Source organism: Theropithecus gelada, chromosome 1 (genome assembly GCF_003255815.1).
Source record: "Theropithecus gelada isolate Dixy chromosome 1, Tgel_1.0, whole genome shotgun sequence".
NCBI lineage: Eukaryota > Metazoa > Chordata > Mammalia > Primates > Cercopithecidae > Theropithecus > Theropithecus gelada.
In genome coordinates, this window is record NC_037668.1 from 160,629,197 (window position 1) to 160,650,401 (window position 21,205).

Sequence of the window (21,205 nt, forward strand, 5' to 3'; positions counted from 1 at the left end):
AAGGGCTGCCCTATCCTTCCCTGCAGATCTAATTTTTGCTAAAGCCGAGAGTATGAGAATAATGAGGCCAAGCAGAGAGAGACAGAGCCACCTCTCCTCCTTGCACTCGATCTCCTGTGATCTGACCGCAGTTCACTTTCTAGAGTTGATGCTAATGTGGCAGTAGGCAGGGACTTTAAAACAAAGGCAGCTAACTCTCACTCCCAAGGAATCCCACCCAGCCTCAGATCTCTCAGGAAAATCATATCCCCAAGAAAGGGGCTAGGGCAGGGAGGGATGCCAGAGAAAGAATTGCCAGAGAGCTTTTTAAAGGGAGAGTGAAGCGATCCTAAGCCTTCCCAGCCAGAGCCTGCCCAACAAAAGCCAGTTCATTCCCTTGGGTCTCCAATATTACAAGTCCTTCTTTGGAGAAGGAGGCAATACTCCTGCTTCCCTACTAATAAGATCAGAGGTACTACTGCGCCCCAAGGGTGCTGGCCACCCAAGTCACACTGGGCAGCTGACTATGCCCCATATGTTCCAGAGGTTCCTGGGCAAGTTCAAAGCTCACAATGCTATATTCCCCAAACCCTGGACAACCCACAGACATCAGGGCGGTGTGGGGAGGGGTGAGCGGTGGGGCAACTCTCCCTCTCAGATTCTTTATTCAGGGCCATGCTCAGTCCAGGATGGCCTCAGGCCTGGAATACAAGCTTAGCACTATAAACACTCAACATGAGGGATTCACTTATCCCCACCCACCGACACGTGCGCGCGCACACACACACACACACTGTGTACACATACATGGGAAAGCCTGAGAGACCCATGCGGCAAAGGTCAGTTCTCTCCCAGGCCTGTTCCCTGCAGCTCTCATGGCCATGGACACACATGGGCTCTTCCTGCTGCTCTGTGCTGCTGGGATGGACCTGGAGAAATTATTTGGTCTACTTGGGCAGGAGAGCTCTGATTTTTTTTTTTTTTTTTTAATTGAGACAGGATCTTGCTCTGTTACCCAGGCTGGAGTGTAATGGTGTGATCATGGCTCATTGTAGCCTCGACCTCCCAGGCTCAAGCCATCCTCCCACCTCAGCCTCCCAAGCAGCTGGGACTATAGGTCCAGCTACAGGTCCACCATGCCTGGCTAATTTGTGTATTTTTTATAGAGATGGGGTTTTGTCATGGAACCCAGGCTGGTCTTGAACTACCAGGCTCAAGCAATTCTCTGGCCTCAGCCTCCCAAAGTGCTGCACCTGCCGGAGTTCTTTATAAATAGTATGTTTTCTAATAATTTCTGACAAATCAAATGCTCACAAGGTAGCCCTTCTCATGACTATCTAAAAGGCATCGTCGGAAAACACTCCCTTCAGGGGAGGTTGCAGTGAGCCAAGATCGCACCACTGCACTCTAGCCTGGGCAACAGAGCAAGACTCTGCCTCAAAAAAACAAAACAAAAAAGCAAACATTCCCTTTTAACCTGAATCATCACACTGCGTAGTGCAGGGGCCTGGGCTCCCTTCCTACAGGTGCAGTGGCTGCTACATTCCCCAGGCCCCAGAAACTAAGTCAATCTTCCCCAAAGCTTTACACTCTCTCATGTGGCCCCGTGGCCCTCAGACACACAGAGACACACACAGACACACACACACTCATACCCCAACATAGCCATAGCTGGGGGCACACACTTCCCCCAGGATGTTTCAGTGAGTAGCTGGAGGACAGAGATGTCAAGAGAGCCCAGGTGACAGCATTTTCCTCACCGGCCCTGCTGGGCAGAGGCAAGGATGAGAGATGGCTCTGAAGATGTTTCTACACTGCATTGTCCCCTCGCCTGATGGCCACTTCGCCAAGTGTGGCAGAAAGGTAGCATTTTTCTCTGATGATGGCTACCTAGCTGCTTCCTCTCTGGCTCAGGCTTAGTAAGAGGGAGCAAGAGATGTCACAGAGAAAAGGGGTCACTTTCTGGCAGCCTCCCCAGGGCTCCCACCATCGAAGTTACCATAGAGGATACAACCTCAGCCGGCTGAGGTCACTGCTGGCACATCTCCGACCCACTCATTAGCTGTGTCTATTGTCCCAAGGCAGGACAGGGCCCCCAGGGAGCTAGGGAGGGTGGAGGAAAGAAGAAAAGCCTCTGAGGGAAGGTGCAGAAGAGCCAGGCAGTGAGCTGTCAGGGGGCTAGTACAGGTGGAACGAAGGGGCAAGTGTTCCATGGGGAAAACCTTCTACGGCTCAGGTCCAAGGAGATTCAGATTATTTCATCCCCTGGGGCTGAGGTTGGGGAGAGAATAGAAGAGCGATGTTTTCAAAAGAAAACTAAGAAGTAGGGCTTACCAGCAGAGTGGCACCAGGCTGGGAAGACATATGACTGGGCTAAGATGTCATTTCTTGCCACAATAGGAGCTACAGGTTTGGAAGCAATCCTGGTCAGTGCTCAGTAGAGACCATCAGCCTGGCGACCAAGGAGAAGGGGCAGCAGAGACCCTCTGTTAGCTAAGGGGGGATCCTGAGTGGGCTAGAGCTGGAAGCACAAGGCCCCTCCTAGACAGCAGCATCAACCTCACAGGTTTGTCACCTAATGCACACTGGCAGGCACCCTGGCCACAACCAAGGGTTTTCCAGGAGGGTTTCAGGGAGCACCATGCATGAGATGGAGAACACTGAGGAGAGATGACATGTGTCATTCATCTTTCTGTCCCAGAACCTGCCACGGAACAGGGCACCTATCAAGAGCCCACCAAACATCTGCAGACCTAAGCTGGGTCAAAGAAGAGGACAGCACTTCCTAGACATTCCAAGGTGAAAGGTTTAGTCCAAAAATGTCCACATGGCATGTTGACTACCCCGGCCAAATCACAGATTGTCAGACAGATGGGCAGCAATCCTAAGAGACTGCAGATACAGGTGGATGAGAGGGATTATCTTCACTGGGTGAGAGATGAACAGAGCAGTTTGGGGAAACAGTGCTCAGGTTTGGAAAGGACGAGAGGGAAGACAGCAGTGGGCCGGACGCCAGGTCCACGTCAAAAACATGGAACCCGAGTTTTGTTGCTTGGCACCTGCTCATTGTGCAGAAGGTTCTTACGCATTTGAAGCTGAGAACAGCTGATGTTATCAGCACATCTCATTTCCCAAAAAGTGCAATCTGCCTCCACTGCCATGTCACGTGGAAGCCAGAGCCCAGGAAACATTTGATTGAGACCGTGAGCTCATGCTGCCTGAGTGTAGATCTTCTCTAAGTGGGAAGTAGGAAGCAGGGTGATTGCAAAGATACCTCTCACCCACTCAGTAGAGGGGCAGCACAGGCCAGCACAGATGCCCACTGAACAAGACAGACTGCCTGCCACCAGGCCCACCTGCCTTGGGTCCTAGGGTGCCAGAATGGGGGAGGTGGACGGGGAGCTGCTTCTCCAATGAGCTTGCAGCTGATTCGCCTGATGCCCTCCCTGCGTTTCCTCTTCGTCATGGGAGAGACTTATGTAAACTTCAAGCAGGAAGTCAGGGAGGCCCCAGTGTGGCAAGGATGGCTCTCACCCTGGTCCCCAGGCTTAGGATCACCTCTCTGCCTCACATCTTCACAGGGGTGTTCAGACTTTGTGGGGAGGCACTGGGGTGGTGGTGATTGTGAGGACTGAGGGAGAGAGGGAAGGATGATGGCAGCTCACCATCCACAGATCTGACCACAAAACATACACAAACTGAAGGAAGCAGCTGTGCAACAGAAATAGAATCAACATAGGATGGGGGTGCGGATGAATAAGCAAAGGCGAGGAAGAAATCGAATTGGGCAAGGTGGCATCCCCTTCATAAGCCAACCCTCAGATTCCTGGCCCGGTCCTCAGTTCTCCCTCCACTGCCTGGCATGTAAGGAGGCTCTGGTGAGCGCTTGCTCGTAGCCTTTGCTCTGCCAGGGTGAATCCTGTTCTCATTTCCCATCTATGTAATTCAGGCTCAGAGGAGGGCCTGGAAAGGAACCCTGGGGTCCCCTGCCTCGTTTCTCCAGCCTGGGGACTGGCCTCCTGTGATGAAGAGCCCTTTGATAGCCCTCAAACCCATGACATGAGGACTAGAGAGGAGTAACTTGATTAGCAGGTCCTAAGCCCAGAGCTGCCCAGCACCTCAGTCCACTGTAGATCTACCTCCCACACCCCGAGAGTGGAGACTGTTCTTAATGCTAAAGACTTGGAAACGCTGGGTTTCTGAAGGGTGAGGAGATAATCAGCCCACAGTGCCTGCTGAGACTCCAGGAACTGGAGCACCTGGCCCTATCCATGGACGTGCTTGCTTGTTCTCACTGAGCAGAGCCCGTGGTGGCTGGCAGAGCCGGTGCCAGGCCCCCATGCAGCATGCAAAGCCGGCATGCACACCGCGCTCACCCTTTCAGGAGACGGCAGCCCCACCAGGAGCCAGCTGTCCCTGCTCCTGCTGCAGCACGCCTTCTAGAGCCACAGCTGGGGACACTGCTCTGAGCTGTCAAGTCCAGGCAAGGGCTCAGGTGGTTAACGGGAAGTAATCTACTCAGTGTCAGAATCAAACTGCAGCTCCAGAGAGCAGGTCAGGGCCGGTGTGTGTGGGACCCCTGCTGAGCCATTCTCTTTCTCAGCAGGGGGCAAATAGTTTGGGAAGGGGGGAGAGCGGGCTTGCTCTCCTCTGGTCCCATCCTCCACACACATCCCGCTTGACAATCTGGCTTCCCAGCCACTGAAAGGGTGAGTCTGGAGCATGCTTTCAGCCTCAGCCTCTCCCTCCTTGTCCACCCTGGCTGGGCTCCGCCTGCATTGCCCCATGCCATGCCCATTACCTCCGATGCTGGTACGGTACCTGCGGTTGGAGTAGCTTCAGAACACAGCGCCCAAGATGGCCAGACAGAGGGAGAAAGGATGGAAAAGGGAAGAGAAAACAGAGCACAAGTGAAACCACAGGACAAGCAAGCAGAGAAGGTTCCAGCCCAAACCTTATGCAGACGGCATGGCCAGGTGCTGGCTGCTGGCCTGAGGATGCCAACTGGTATTCAGGGTTCACGGTCAACTCCACCTGAGTCAGGCATGTTCCTACAGAAACCTTTCCACCTGGGCCTTGGAGACCTTTCTAACACGCTGTTTCTACCTCGACTCAAGGACTGGACATCTAAGAGGTGGCTGCAGAGACAGTCCACTCAGAGGATTATGTTCCCAGTTCTGTCCTCAATAGCATATCCTGCTCTGGCTAGGTTGGCATGACCTTTGAGCAGGCTGGGTGACCCTCCATGATGCCAGGGGTTGAGGGGATAAGGAGTAGGTGGTGTGGGAGGAAATCAACTCCAGTCAAAAGGATGGTTTCTGTCTTCAGGGGAAGATGCTGAATAGTGGGATGGATACGAGAGAGGGAGCGTGTTCAGCCGGACCCACTCCACACCATCGCAACCTTGGAAGGCAGGAACTTTGAAGGACGGAGCCTGGAGCCCCTCTCCTGGTATTCCGTCCCTCCAATTCTTCCCTTCCAGTTGGACTTTATGAAGTTAGAAACCCAAGTTTGGACTGAGAGCCCTAAGTGAAATTCTTGAATTTTCTGCAAAGCCCTAAGTTAAGAACAAAGTCTCTCTTTGTCCTCTTGTTTCCCGGGGCTGCAGAACATTCTCTGTGGTGGTTACTGGGGCTGGACAATGGGGCTTTGTTTATCTGATGTTCTGTATTGGGGTGCACATAGGGAGGGAAGAAGGGGCTCTCTTTATCTATCTACTTGCAGAATTGAGTAATCAAGAAAGTGCATCACAGCCTGGCCTGGCCTTTGGTAACAGACACACATCAGTCACTAACCTAAGTCCCCTTGCCCTAATAAATTTCCCGAGTGCCCAGGGGCTTGGGAGAGTGCAGAAGAGCACAGTGGCAGGGAGAGCTGGTTGTGTGACTCACTCCTGGTTTCTGAGCCCGGAGAGGGATGCAGAGAGGGCTGTCAGCCTTTCTCTGCTTCTGCCTGGCCCCTCTTCTCCCGCCTCAGCGCTGGTGTGCTGTCTAGAGTGGTGGGGCTGGGGAAGGATGTGGGCAACTTGTGAAGCTGCCTGGGAGCCCGGGGTGACGCAGCAGGCCTGGTAGCCCCAGAGAAGGCAACACTGATGCTCTCCTGGAATGCAGGTGGGGGTGGCACTCAGGAGACCCCTGTCTGGGCCTGGGCCAGGCGGCGGGACCTGACCCTTCTGTGGAAAGCACTAGACACAATGACTTCTCAGATTCCAGGGTGCCCACTCACATCACCTCTTCTCTGGAGTTTTCCCATGAAGACTGAATCCCCCACTCTGCCCAGCCACTGCGCCCCCTCATTTAGACATGCAATTAGATATTCTTATAGATGGCTCCCCCTCTAGATGGTGTGAGCTTCTTATTACCTTTGTATATCCCTTGTGTGTGGCAGTGTCTGGCACCTCACATTGTGGGCGCTCAAGAAATGGCTGTTGAATTGACCGTTGTATCTCTGGAGACACACAGGGGTCCCCAGCCTTTCCTAGGGGTGAGCCAGTATTGAGGTTTTTGCAGCCTTGCCTCCTCCAGAGGTCCCAGGCTGCACATTCCGCCTGACGCCAGCGTATGTGCGGGTGAGCCTGGAGCCCCCTCTAGTGGAGTCCTCAGGCAGGTGCAGCTCCGGTGGGGGATGAAATGCTGCCAGATGACGCCTGGACCCAGGAGATGAAGAACTCATTTGCTCTTTGTGAAGCTGGCTTGGCAAACGGCTGTTTCCTAACTCCTCCTCCTCTCTGCAGCCTGACAACGCATCCGATTCAGACTGCAAGGAGGGACCACATTCTCTGCTCTACTCACGATGCCAGTAAGCAGCGTCATCATGATGGTTTCCCTTACCTCCTTGAACCCATGTGCCTTCGAAGAAAGAAGGTTGTCCCCAGAGCCCTCATGGGGCACTCACAATCATATTCCTGCCTCCCTCAAGAGGTGAACACTCACTGTTCTTTGGAGTTCATTATGCTTTCTCTCATTTCTCAACTCATGCTCTCTTCCTTATTCCTCTACAAGAAGGAAAGATGATAGATGTCAAGTGACTCAGCAAGTCAGGGCAAGTGGGGACCCAGGTGTGATCACAGAGGTCCAAGGACAGCTAGGCTCCAGATCCAACACCAGCACCTACCTCTCACACATTAAGATGGGTTCTCACCTACCAAGGGCTTGAGGACTTGCAAGCCCCATTTCCTCTCCATCCCAGGCAGCCAGCTACAGACCTCAGTGTGTTTCTCTAGGCCTCTGAACTAGCTGGGACCTTTTACCCCAGGGGCTGCTGCCATGCACCTACCTTCATTCGGGGGTGCTGGTGACTCCTCCGTGACGGCTTCCCCAGAGCCCACCTGCGTCCTGGCGCTGAGGGTAAAGCGGTAGCGTGACACGGGGTCCGTTCTTTGCACCGTGAACTTGGTCTGATTGGGAGAGAAGTTTTCCACTATCTGCTTTCCTACTTTGGTCCCGTTAACTGGGGAGACAGAGGTAAGTGGAATTAAACTTTAGCAACGTTTATTGATGGGTTATATAATCTGCAAGCTGGAGGGAGAACACCTTCCTGACTTTGCTGGAATGGGAAATGATAGCACCTGCCTGGTGATCTTAAAGGCTTGGTTCAAAGGCAGAGCGCTGGGCGAGAACTCCCTCTGGGCTCTTTGATTACACCCAGGGTTAATCCTTCTTCACTGATCCTGTTGTCTCTAGCTCACTGAAGAGTTATGTGGCTGATTCAGAAAGATTCCGTTTATATTCTTAAGCCCTTTCAACAAGGACAAAACTCTTCACTTTCTTTCTTCCTTTCAAACAGAACTAGGGCAACACCACTAGGCCTTTTGATTTTTAATGCCTCCTTTGTAAAATGCCTATTCAATGGACCTCAAAGGGTGAAAGGGTCTGGTCCAGAGATCAATGCCGAACAGCATACAAGCACACAGTTGGCTATTAAAATTGCTAACAACACATCATTTGGCTCTTTGAGTTTCCCAACAAGGTATGTTACCTACTTTTGAAGGCCTAATGTGTTTCAAATGTAATGGTACTCCTGTCCCTGCACGGTGATGCTGAGCTCTTGAGGTGGGGTCTTTCCAACCCAGGCTCCCAATTCGGGTCACCCTACAGTCAGCAGGCAGCTTTACATGCAACTGCCTTATCATAAATGACACCTTGTCAAGGGGTGTCCTGACTGTCTGTGGACTCCTGTGAGTATACTGTCTATGCCATCAGGTGGAAGCTCCAGAGGCTGAGGAACTCTCTCTCCTAGACTCTGTACGTGTTGGAGACTACGAAAGATCCCTAAAGGCCATGGCTGTCGCCCTCATTAGACTGGAGTTCCCTTTGTCTCATCAGTGAGACTAGAAGCTCCCTGCAGGCAGAACTATGCAAGGAGAGCAGGGATTGAGTCCCACCTGCCTCCCCTAATCCTATTGGGAACTGTTTCATTGGTCCCTCCATCCCTCCACAATGCCATCTGCACCCACAGGCTTTCTACCTTGAGTACTTAGGAAAAGTGGTGAGAATGGGGTTTCTGGTTCCCAGATTATCTAAGAGAAAGGGAAGGGCAGAACGTACAGGCCACGTATTTGAGAGTGTATCCAGTCATGATCCCATTTGGATGCTCTGGATGATCCCATTCCAGGTTGATTGTCTCCAGGTTGGGCTGCCGGACTCGGAAACGCCTGGGGGCACTGGGTACTTGGGGAAGGAGGAGAGAGCAGGGGAGATGAGGGGGAGGGGGCAGGGAGGATGAGGAAAACACAAAAAAAACAAAGCACAAGTATGAAGGCATTGACCTCTGGACAACCCCCATGCTGGACACTGCTAAACTGAAGCCAGGGAGAACCATGAGATGACCGGAGCCCATTGCCCCATCCAGGATGCCATTTCCTCCAGGTCTGAAGACAAACATAGCTCAGACTCTGCTTTTTAAGAGAGGAAGAAGTAAATCAGGTTTTCTTCTAGCAACTACCGTGGATTAAGCACACATTAGGCTCTGATTTTGCAAAGACACCTCTAAATTGGGCAGAACCATTCCTTGGTAGAGAACCACTTACAGCTGTTTTGTACAGAGGCTGCAGTTCCCTATCATCAGACAAGGATTCTCATCGCTGGGTCCAGGCAGCAGGCCCAGGCTTCTGAGCTGAGAATGTTGGGTTCAGGGTTAAGGAGACAGAAACCCAGGGCGGAACATCCAGAAGAGGTGGGAGGGCGGGAGTGTTAGGGAGAGGCCAATGATGAAAACCAAACCAAGGCAAGGGAAAGACAAGGATAAAGAGAACAAGAGGGAAGAACAGAGGACAGGAGGAAAAGTTGGGAAAAATGGGGAAAATAAAAATTAAAGGAGGAGGGAGGAGAAATGGAGGAGGACGAAACAGATGCAAAGCAGATAAAAGAAGACTGGCAAGAACAGGGAAATGAACCAGGAAGTTTGCAGTCATCTCTTAATTCATGAACTTGAATTTATGTGAAACAAAAAACAGGAGTTTTGACCCCAGGGCCTTGTGAAACCATGGGCCTGCAGAAGGCGGGGCTACACTTGGGTATCCCTCTGCAGAGCCACCGCACACACACACTGACTATCTCAGTGACAGCTTCTTGAGAACATGTGGGGAGAACCGTGAAGGCCTTGGGTGCTGGCAAACAAATCAGATGGCTCCTGGCAGTCAGGATGGACGGCTGCCTTCTGCCTCGGAAGGTGGTGGGGCGGCCCAGGCGCCCGCCGTGCCCTTGGGGATCAGTCTGCATAGTCCATCTGGAATTATGTCAGCAGACCTCACAGGTCTTCTCTTGAGATACAACCTCCTGGCAGGGCAGGTCACCTTGGTGATGGTGCTCTGGGAATGGCTGTAGAGGCTCAGCTTGCAGGTCATCTGCCCCTGGAGGCCTCGAAGAAGTCGCCTTGTGCCATCCATGCCGAGCCACGCTGGAGTTTCTCCAGGCCCGAGGTGTGTGCCACCCTTCTCCTGCCCCACCCTGAAGAGCTGCAGGCCAGACCTACCTCCTTCCGGGGTGGTGAACTCCTTGGTCTCACTGCGAGGCCCATCACCTCTCCCATTGACCACAACCATCTCCAGCTTGTAGTTACTGTAGGGGAAGAGGCGGGACACCACGCCACGGAGGCGGTCACCAGGGAAGCTGGCTTGCTGTCTCTTCTGAGACACCCACAGGTTCTTCAGCAAGCTGCTCTCCCTCCAGTAGTAGGCCTTCGGGACAGAGGCAGGCTGGTGAGGGGTCAGGCAGGCAGGGCCGGGTTAGTTGTTAGTGGTGGTGGTAGTGACCGGGCTTTCCTTTGCTTGCTACAGCCTCCAAGTCCCAAATGACCTCATCAGTCCTATCCAGGCTGAGGAAGCAGCCTTTTAATCCCCACTCATCAGCCACTCATGAACATGAATTTATATTAAACAAGAAATAAGGGTTTTGGTTCCAATTATTTTCTGATCCATGCCACGTCTTTGGGGAAAGAGCAAGTTGGCCAAACTTACATCTGAGCTGCTCCATCATGAGACTGATTTCCAAGGTGGGTACCAGGTTGCTCAGGGAGTCCGTGCCAGAACCAAAAATAGTGAGCCAAGGGTCCAGGCATGGAAAGCTCCACTCTGTGCTCAAAGACCACATCACCTTGAATTGGATTAGTATGGTTTAGATTGACGGCAGGCAGCAGTTGAAAGGTAACAAGTTACCCCCGGAAGTCTGAACATGAGAAAGGTTGATTTAATCCTTTGAAGTAAAATGATTTCTTTTCATATTGTTGAAAGACCTTTAGGGATGAGACAGTCACATGTCCAAGTCAGTGGGATGCCAGGCTGCATGGTAGCAGAGCTTGGATGGGAAGGGACAGCTATGGAAGATGGTAGTGTTGGAGGGGACAGTGGAATGAGTTTGGGCAACATGAGGTCTTTAATTAGCAGTGGGTAAGAAGCCATAGGTCAGGTGGCCACGCCAGTGTCTCCCAGGCTGCCCGTGGCAAGGTAGGAAGGAGTCCAGACTTAGAGGGGGACCCATGGGGAGCTTTAGCCAGAAAAATCTCTAAGCAAGTAGGTTAAGGGTGCAAGTCAACTGTGGGGAAGAGCTCATTCAAGTGTACACATCACATTGCCTTCTTTCCCCTACTGGCCAAATTCATTTCCCAGGAAGAGACTAGCCTCTCTTGCTCTGCCTCCAACTGTCTATCAGCCAACTCTTGATGGCCTCTGAGGCCACAGAACCTGCATTAATCACAGTTACTGCCTCCCTCCCTCACTTTCCAGCCAACTTTTAATTAGTGCTACTCAGAAGGGAGCGCCGTGTATACCCTGGGTGCTCTCTCTCTTCTTCCCATCTGAGCTCACCCTTTTGAAGAGGATGGACGATTGAGCAGAAACTGCTCTCAGGCAGGGAGAAGCCAAGGGCCTTGAAATTCCATATACTGGGTTATCTGGAGTTGGCTGCGACAACAGGGAGGGCATTTGCACGCTTTCAGTGGCTTTGCCTGTTAGTTGTGGCTTAGGAGATAAGGAGCCCAGTAGGGGCCATTGGGATAGGGGAGGGGTGTAGCTCAGCGGTGCCTCAACACTGCTCTGAAGATACATTTTTGCCCACTCATGCATGTATTCCAAACGCAATGTGCTACGCAACACCAACCCAAACCCACCGCTTTTCACGTGATTTTCTGCTGAGCAGAATCTCTCAGCATATCTGCTGGACACATCTGTGTGTGTGTGTGTATATATATATTATACATATATAATATATATAATATGCAACTTTTAAAATTTAAATTTAGTGGGTTTTAATTTTAAATCCAGATGTGTGTGTATATAAAATATATCATGTATATAATTTTTTTTCTAGGTATATTTTTGAACATCTAACTCTAGACATTATCTTTTTAAGTCAACCTTGGATTCAATAAATATCCCTAGGATTTCTTTCAAATATCTTATGCCCCGCATTTGCTACCCCTGGCCCTGGTTAGTGAGCTGGGTGGTTAGGTGAGTCCAGAGCTGGCTTCCTCACTCGGTACTCTCTGAGCTGGCCCTGGACCGTGTCGGGGTAGACGCGGTTCCACTGAAGGCTGATGGCTGTGCTGTTCATGACTCGGACTTTAACTTCAGTGGGCGCAGCCCTGGGATCTGCAATGTGTCGGGACAGAGAGTTGGTTATACAGGCAGGACTCTAGGGTTGCTTCTGACTTTTTCTCTGCTGGCCTGGACCTGCACTCCACTCAACACTGAGCATTCCATGAGGGCAGGGGCCATGTCTCCTCCATCAGACAGTACTTGAAAAGGTGGTGGGTAAGGCTCAGGACAAAAGGGTGGCAGTCCAGGTGGAAGCGACTCTGCCTACATGTTTAGAGGGCAGTCATTTGCCCCCTCCTGTGCTGGGTAGTTTCCATCTGCCCCTTCATTTCATCCTCCACCCTTCTTCACCCTGCTCCGTGTCCTGGGAGGTTGCCCTCGCTGGACCTTATCAGTGGGGCTCCCATGTTCTCAGGCTGCCAGATGGGTTTAACCAATAGCAGGTGCCAACAGGAGGCCCCAGGGCAGGAGGAGAGGAAGGGTGGGTACCAATTCCCCTGGGTTCCTCTTTCCTGGGCTACAGGTTGACAGCCTTGTACTCTTCTACCTAAGGCCATGGCTCCTGAGGGTGGTCCTTGCAGGCTGTGGACTCATCTATCCCCGTCCATGGAGGCTCAGAGTGGTATAATGGCTTCCTACTGCTGCCAGCCTTTAAGGTGGATCACATATCTTGCCATTTTCCCTCTAACTCTGTCCACACGTGATAAATAGTACCTGCTGAGAGTGCGTCTGTTTCCTGGCAGGAAACATTACCCACAGGTTGAAGATGCCCTAATCTAGTTCAGGAAGTGATTCTGACCCTGCGACTACCTGGAAAGGGAAGCCCTCTCCCTCCCCTATAACTGATTCTTGTCCCTGTTTTCTCCACTCTGCTGCAAAAGCAGCTCTGCCTCGTCCCCTCTAATCCATCAGAGCATGGGCCGCAGGGTAGGAGCATGCAATGGAAACTGTGGGCTGGTCCATGGAATCCATGACCAGATGCCACCCTTTCTGCACTTACCATCCAGTAGTACCACTGGGCTCCTGTCTGAAGTGCCCGCCACCATGGAGGTGAGGAGTGGGATGGACAGAGGACCTGCTGACCCTCTTTGCTCATCTCCCTTGTGAGTCCAATCCATAATCACCTCTGGGAAAGTGGGGCCCAGGGCCCACCCCTGCCTTCTTCCATCTCACTGTTAGGAACGCCACGGGCCCTACTCTTGACGGCTCCTTCTAAATTCCCCCCACCCAAGACTGTCCCTCCTCCCTTCCTTCTGCCCACTCCATCCACCTACATGATCTCTTCTTCCATCAGACCAGACCCAACAGGGCGCAAAGGCCCTCAGCCAGGAGGGGACTCCCTGACATCCCTGCTTTGTTTAGCAGCCTACGGGACTGATGTGCTGGGGACAGCGAGGCCACCATCGTCTGGGAAGCCAGGCATATATGTCCCTGTATATGACCAGAATCTTGTTGTTTTACCAGAGGCCAGCCCCCAAAGACCTGCTCTTTCTGTGCTCAGTGCCCAGGGCTGGGAGCCGCAGCGGGAGCACCAGCAGGGGCTGGTTGGGGCGCTCCTGTCTGGTGCTGAGGAGGCCTCCCAATCCCTCAAGCCTTCCCTGGGGGAACCTCTGGCCTGCTGCCCTGCTTCCTGTGGAGGTGTCTAATCATACCTCTTTAGGATGGGTAGTCTTGACGTTTTTCTTGGTACTAGCATGGCTCAGCAGTAAGGCACGCTGCTCGGAAGACCTGAGCTCTGTTCTCAAGACAGACGTTGATGACTACGGAACACTGCTGAGGGTTTTCCCTTTTCTGGGCCTCAGTTTTCACATCTGTGAAATGACAGCTCTGGACTGGGTGATGACATTCAGTAATTCCAACTATGTTCGGATGATGATATTTCCACGCCTGACATGACTGGGTGCCTGTCTGCTCTAGGTCACTACAGGACATTTCTCCTTCCTGAGAACTGGCTGGCTTCCCATACCCACTCCAGGTTTCTTGGCCTGTCAGCATGGCCTCGTGCGACCTAGCCACAAGGGTCCTGGCAGGGGGATGGGGAGGAGACTACTCACAATCTTCTCCGGAGTAACCGATGACAGATTCTGGCTCCGGACCCTTCCCGAAGTCATTTTCAGCCTGGACTCGGATCTCATAAGGTACGTAGACCGGGGTCTGCCCCACCACGTAGCGAGAGCCCCACACTGTGACGTTGTTCCAGGCCTCTCGAGTCTCTCTCCGCCTCCACTTGACAATGTAGCGTAGGTTGGGGCCAAAGGCCGAGGTGGCATTCATGGGCTGGGCAGAGGGACAGACAGGCTGGGGAGGCTGCCGGAGAGGGGCCCAGATCCACCCACAGCTTGCCCTCTCTTGCTGTGCCAGGCATCCCTTCCAGATATGCCCAACACTGGCCCGACCCCTTGCAGGGTAGGGGAGACCACATCCCCCACCCCAGTGAGTCCCCCAAAAGGCGAAGGTCCTGTGAACCCAGCAGTATGCAGATTTTCTGTGACAAAGGCTTCGCCTGAGACCCAGTTACTCTGACTCTGAGAGCCACCCACATTTGCAGGTGCAAAGGTTTTATTTTCAACAAAACTCCTTCCTGTGACAGGAGCAACAATAAATCAAAATATAGACAATAAGGTAAACTTATCCAAAGTCAGAGGAAATGAGTTGTGATTAACCACAGCATGGCTCCTGCTAATGAACTCAAAATTCCAGAATGAACTTTAGTTCTACCAAATTTCTGTGCGCCTGTCCTGTCCTTCCCAAGAGGTCAGAGTTCTTTAAGCGTGAGTGTGATTCTGCTCTTTATTTTCTAAGGGCCTGTCCCAGGAGTCAGTCCCCTGGGAGCCTGCTATACAGAGCCATAGACCAGGGTCCTGCATCTGGGCTCAGTCCAGCTGCTGTTGCCCTGTTTGGCCAAGGCTGCCGTGGGAGCAGCCTTCAGAAAGACAGGGAAGGTCATGATCCCAAACACTGCATCTCCCTGTTTCCATTACTTGTGGCAGAAGTTCAGAAATGTTAATATTTCAGTGGCTGTGTATGCATTCTCAGACTGGGAAGTGGTTTGGGAAAAAAGTCGTTTTGAGACCACATACTCCAACTTCGGTTTGGAAAATGTAGTCAGTGAGCCGGCATAAAGATGGGATTTTATAAGACCTGAGGGAGTCTTTGGAATGACCTAGTCCATTCTCTGACCAAAAGAAAGCCTGTACTGGACACATCTCAGATGTTGGTCTCTCCCCAGCTCCCACAAATCTCCAGTGAAAGGGCCTTAGAACACACCAAAACTTGGTTTGGTGTTGTGCTTAGATGTTTTCTAAAGTCTAACCCCAGTCCCTCCTCCTTCAAGAGAAGTCCGCTTGATTTTGCTGCATCCTCTAGGCGTTTGGCTAGACTGGCAGTCGGTGGACCCTGGTCCCCTCTGCTCTCGTCTCCTCTCTGAAATCTTATGCTTAGACATTTGTCCTGTTTGGTTTCTGGATGCCCAACTCAGAGAGGAGCTTAGTTTCTCAAAGAAGAATGGCCACCAAGACCAGCCAGAGAGTCTGAACCGCATCGTGGCCTCGTAGTCTTGGGGCATCAAGGCAGAGGGGCTCCTGGTGCCTGTGGCAAGGGGAGCTGCTCCATCGGGGCTGGGAGGGCCTCTTACCGTCCATGTGATCTCCATGTTGTTCTTTCTGGTCCCCTCTCCCTTCACGTCACCAGGATTGGACTCGGGGGCTGGAACCCAAACGGACACAGGTTCAAGTCCAATTTGTGCCTTACCAGGGCAAGGTAAGGAACCTTCCTCCGTCCCACCTGATGGGTCTGTTCTACGCTCCGAGTTTCTTCAGCATCTATGTACACGCTGGGTCTGGTGTGTAAATGAACTTACTCTGTGCATGATGTGCCTTCTGAGCTGAGATTTAAACTCCCAGAGCAGGGCTAATTTCTTGTGAATTTTAATCCTCTACCAGACAGCATTTATCATAAGGCTTTCCACACTGTGGGTGGTCAGTAAGCCAACTCAGTGTGGATTAGCTCCTTTGTGGATTATCCACTAAATGTGTTTCATACCAGACTGGCTTATCCCTGGCATTTAACATTTTTTTGGGGGGCAGCATCTCCACCCTCTATGAGCTGGTGTGATTTCAGAAATCCAAATACTACCCAAGAGTGTTAGGAAAAGAAATCTGATGTAATACCAATTTATATATTTCTCACACTGAATTATGTATTTCTGCTGTACCTCTTTGCCATAGCTCTCCCCTTTAAAGCAGATAATCAAGAATTACTAATAATAAAACTGGAAGTTAGCATTTATCATGTGCTTACTACATGCCAGGCATCATGGTAAGTACCTGAAACACATTCTCACATGTTCACAACAGCTCTGTGATGTAGGTGTTAGTACTCTCTGCTTTACAGATGAGGAGGCCGGGCCTTGGAGAAGTAACCTAAGCTCACATGGCTGGGGATGGGGGGAACTCAGTGTGAGTTTGGGGTGCAGAGTTTCGGAGCCTTCTCTGGCAGCCCTGGGGTACTCACGTGCTCCACTGGTTCGGTAGCGCTCGGACGGGAGGCTGGGGTGGCTGCTCCCAACCTCGTTGACGGCAATGACACGGAACTGGTAGTTGACATACGGGGACAGCCGGAGGACGGCTGAGTTAACGCTGCCGGGGTACTTGGAATGGTCATGCCAGACCCCGGGTTGGAACTGGTCTTCTTCAAACTGGACAACGTAGTCTGAGTGGGCAAGGAAAACAGAGCTGTTTCGGGAGCTCAGTTAGGAGTGGTCTTCTTTAAAAGCACTTCCTCCTTGGCTTCCGTTGATCTTTATAATCTCTCTCGCACAAAGGCACAGGGAGAATTCTTCCCAAGGCTCAGGAAGAGACACCAAGGCCTCTGTACATTCTGAGGATAGCTCAGGGCACACATCAAGTGAGGCAGAAGTGGGACTGGAAACCAGGAAAGGCCTTCGGTTTAAGGGTGTTACCATCCCTCTTTTCCAGCTTTGGAGCACAGGGCCCCTGAGCTACCTGTGATGGGGCTGTTGTTATCATCCCCAGGGATCCAGGTCAGCCGCACGCTCCTCTCGGCCAGGTCGGTCAGCTCCAGGTCCCGGGGCCGGTCTGGCCGTCCTGGTGGCAGAAGAAGACACCACGCAGGGCTCCTGAGTTAGAGCGGGTCCACCCTTGTGACGGCCCTAGCCCTGGACAGCTCCCTGATGGGTTTAGGTCTACACTACCAGCCGGATCCAACCCCAGCCTGCCCTGAGGGGTGAACACAGGGACCACTCCCTTCCCACAGGGGCCCAAGGAAAAACAAAGAGGAGACTCCTGAAATCCCAGCTCCCCAAAAAGAATATCAATGGGTGTGGAACAAGGAATAAAGGGGATTATGCAGGGCACAGAGAGAACTGGGACCAATGCCATCCCATCTCGGTGGATCTTCTGAGAGTGCAAGCATTCAGGAATGCCATCCGTCATCAGACCCACGCTCACAGCACTTAGGAAGGCTGATGAGGGAGTGTGGGATTCTGTCCCATTTTCTCACAATAATTGGCCTCTACTCTGTGTGCCAACGCTCTGAGTAGATGGGAGCCCAGGAGAGGGCTTAGCCTGCTGAACAGGGCAGATGGGTTAGAGGAGTGGGGGCAACAAAGAGAGGGGACCAGACCAGGGAGGAGATGGAGACTTGGTCTCGGAATTTCCCTGATGGACAGCAGGACAGAGGGGCCCAGCAGGTTTGCAAACAGGGGTGAGGGCAGCACCTTTTTGGGGGCACGAATCTCACTGGGACTGCTTTAGTGGGTTTAAGTGCCATCCTGGCCTGGGATAAAGACATCCGGTGACTGAGTGGTAGGGGTAGGCAAGATTTTCTCTCCATCTTGACTCCCTGAACCAGATTTCCATCTTTCAGATGGTCACTATAAGGACCTGGAAGGCAAGTCCCACAGGCCCATGTTCGTGCGTGTGTGGCATGTGTGCGTAGATTATAAATGGATAGAAAGCAGCAGATGCAGGGAGGCTGAACAACGAGTTTCCAGGTGATGTGAAGGGAGCAGGGTTTCGCATTCCCTGCAAACAGGACCTGAAAGACTGCTGGGAGGACAGGCCACCCTGAGGGAGCAGTGAGTGTGGCTGCAGGCAAGGGATGGGGTGAAACAGCAGCCGAGAACTTCCGAGCTCACCCTGTAGGGAGCAGGAAGCCCAGCATAGGGCTGTGCCCTGGGCTTGGGGATGTGGATGTGGGCAACTGAAAGGAGGTCCCATGTAGCCAGGAGTGCTGCCCACAAACCTATACACTGTCACCCTTTCCCAAAGCGGCTTCCTTCTCCCAGACTCCACACCCGGGGTGCCAAGAGAGGGCACTGGCAGGGGACTGTGATTAGTGGGAATTACCTTTGGGCAGGGCAGCCAAACGGTTAGTTGGAGTGGCCTGATCAGCTGCAAAGGTAAGACGGGTTATCCAGGTTAGCAGGTTATCCAGGGTTAAAGGTGTTCTAGAAGGATGGGGGTAGGCAGCTGAGGCTTAGACAGCTGCCCCTGGGCTGAGGTGTTCTAGGCAGGGCTTTCCCCGTCCTTCCATGGGGAATCCCCTACCCTTATAGAGGCCATCTGTGTTTCCTCCACATCTGGGGGCGGCACCTCTGTTTCCTTCCCATCCCAATGTGACTCTCGTGCCTGGGCCCACGCTCCCTGCAACTGTGCCTCTCCACTGCACCAACGCTAGTGGCAGTAGGGCACCCACAGGGAGGCAGAGGTGACAGAGGACCTGCTTCCCTGGAAGGGAGAGGCCTCCTTCCTCTTGGTTTGGGTTAGCTTAGTATTTACAGTCCAGCCTGGGTGCAGGCCAGGAAGACACGGCATCATCTTGCTCAGTGCATAGCACAAGATGAAATGCCACCAAAACCCAGGAATGGGGCGGGAGGGAAAGGAAGGCTGGCAGAGGTCATTGGAAGCACAAACACAAACTCAGTCTTGCTTTAAGGATGGATTGTTTTAATTGACTTAGTGGTGGAGTTAGCTGTAAGGAAGGTACAATGATCACAACAAGAAACCCTTCTTCACTTTCTCTGTATCACTCAGGTCCCTTTCAGTTGAGACGTGGAGAAGTCACACTCCACTCAGGAGGTAACCTGTCCTGCACAGCTTGTTCTGAAACTGGCAGCTCCCTAACCCTGACATCAAAAGGCAAGAAGAGATCACCACGCCTGACCTGCCCACTTGACTGCAGGCATTGCCCTCAGAACTGTCCTGGGCCACTGCTTCTCTGGCTGCTGGGGAGGGGGTGGGGCTGGTCAGTGCCAGGGTGAGCAACGGCAGTTACCTAGCACAGTGAGGTAGGCCTTGGCCAGGTCTTGGTCTAGCTCGGTGCTGGCAACACACGTGTAACTGCCCTGGTCCCGCTCTGCCACACCAAAGATGGTCAGGGAGTCATCTTCCTTCTTCATCCTACAAAGGTACCAAAGAAGGGTTCGGAGGAGAGGTTAGGGGAGTGCTCAGGGCTGCCCACTGCTTTCTCCCCAGAGGGGGCTCTCGAGTCAGGAGGGCAAGGGAAGTTCCTTCTGGGGGATATGAGGCTCCCTCTCAATGCTTTGACAGAGGCCAGGTCTTCACAGTCACCTGGAGCATTCATCATACTTAATGGAGGGGAACAGAGAGTGAGTGGAGCTCAAGTGGCCGTGAATCACGTTTTTCACCTTCCAATGCCATACGTGTGCCTGCCCCTGTGCCTTTACTGTGCTGTGCCCCCCTCCCAGGTTAGGGCACCATGAGGCCCATGACCCCAAAGGCAGGTTGGTATTCCTTCTCTTCTCATACTTATAGCTTTATCTGTCTTCAGCCCAGAGTTGTCTCCTCTGCACCCAGGCTCAGGCCAGCCTGACCCCTGGCTCCTCGGAACTGTCTCCCATAGAGAGGGGAGGCCACAGAGCAGGATGGGGCTGTAGAGCTGTCAGCACCGAGTGCCAGAAGGTTTGCAGAGGGGGACACCCTCTGCAAAGAGTCAAATGATGGCTCGAAACCACTGGTACCATGTCCAGCTGCAGGGCCCTGCACAACTTTGCTCCCCCGAGATGGAAGAAGGTAAAGCAAAGTGAGCCCTGGGGAGGGAGGCTTGGAACAGCGGTTCTCAACCCTGATGCACACTGGAACCCCCAGGGGGGCTTTTCAACACCGCCAGTGTCCTAAGTCCTACCCTACACCAGTGAAATCAGGATCTGAGGAGAGGGGCAGGCATGGGTGTAGTAAAAGCATTCCAGCTTCAGTCTGAGAACTGAGAGCTGGCTCAGATCAGCCCTGCCCTCTGCTGAAGATTAGGGGTACTGCAAATAGGGCTGAAAGGCTGGAGCCTGGGATGCAGAGGAGGAGCAAAAGAGAAGACAAAAAGGAAAGGGAAAAGAGGAGGAGTGAGGGGAGAGAGGGAGAGGAGAAGTGAAGAGATTGAAAAAAGGGAGAGAGAGGAGGTGTAGGAGAGAGAAGCAGGGAGCTGGTGGGAGAGAGGGAGGTTGTGCAGGGTTGGGGAGGGGGTCTCCCCTGAAGTGGGGGAGTCGCCAAGGCCATCACCCCCTCTGCAGTGGCTCCTTGGTGACATGCATGACACGGGTTCCCTGTCCCTGTGTTCTTCCATGTGTCACCAACAGCAAGAAAAAGAAAATGTGCCTCAGACTAGCACTAGGAAGCGGGAAGGGAGGAAGAGAAACCTGTTTCCAATATAGAGCGGCTCGTCATCCTTCAGCCAGGAGACGGTGAGTTTCAGGGAGGGGTCATGCTTCACCCGACACTCCAGCTGCACCGTGGTGCCCCTTTTGGCCACCTGGTCCTCAGGCATCCGGTAGATCCTGGTGGGGTCTGTGGAGAAGCCCAGAGCACTCGCCACTGGCCTGTTCTCTGCCCAGCATCCCCATGCGGCCACACAGTGGCATATGCCTGCCCTCGAGGCCTCGGGCCAACTATGGAGTGGGGCACAAACAGTATGCTGTGGTATGAATGGAGCAGAGTTCTGGGTGGGTAATCCCAAAAGCAGGTAATGCCCCAAATCCTCTCCATCTGGCTCAGGAATATATGATGTAATTTCTGGGGTGGTAGTGGGGAGTTGGTGTGAGCAGAAGGTTTCCCTTCTCTAATTCTCTTTGGACCACATGGATCCTAAATGGACTCCACAGGTGCACACTGGGGAGCCCATTCCAAGTTAAAGATAGGTGTGGTGCATTTTCAACGTGAATAT

The 21,205-nt window shown here is 52.7% G+C and overlaps 1 protein-coding gene across 6 annotated transcripts in view; it reads right to left on the reverse strand.

Annotated features, from left to right (window-relative positions):
* The window catches only part of NFASC (neurofascin), a 200,596-nt gene that overhangs the window by 26,004 nt on the left and 153,387 nt on the right, over positions 1-21,205 (reverse strand). For 2 of the 6 annotated variants that reach the window (XM_025379880.1, XM_025379871.1), the window contains 10 exons: positions 20,682-20,829; positions 19,307-19,431; positions 18,379-18,423; positions 17,014-17,115; positions 16,523-16,720; positions 15,645-15,715; positions 14,065-14,287; positions 8,526-8,648; positions 7,255-7,428; positions 4,801-4,815 (listed from right to left, as the gene is read on the reverse strand). In XM_025379880.1, coding sequence (XP_025235665.1) covers positions 4,801-4,815; positions 7,255-7,428; positions 8,526-8,648; positions 14,065-14,287; positions 15,645-15,715; positions 16,523-16,720; positions 17,014-17,115; positions 18,379-18,423; positions 19,307-19,431; positions 20,682-20,829 — 1,224 coding nt within the window. Of the gene's footprint in view, positions 1-4,800; positions 4,816-7,254; positions 7,429-8,525; positions 8,649-9,951; positions 10,157-11,948; positions 12,065-14,064; positions 14,288-15,644; positions 15,716-16,522; positions 16,721-17,013; positions 17,116-18,378; positions 18,424-18,957; positions 19,432-20,681; positions 20,830-21,205 lie in introns of those variants that run through there. The other 4 variants (XM_025379863.1, XM_025379889.1, XM_025379896.1 and 1 more) reach the window with 4 other exon arrangements.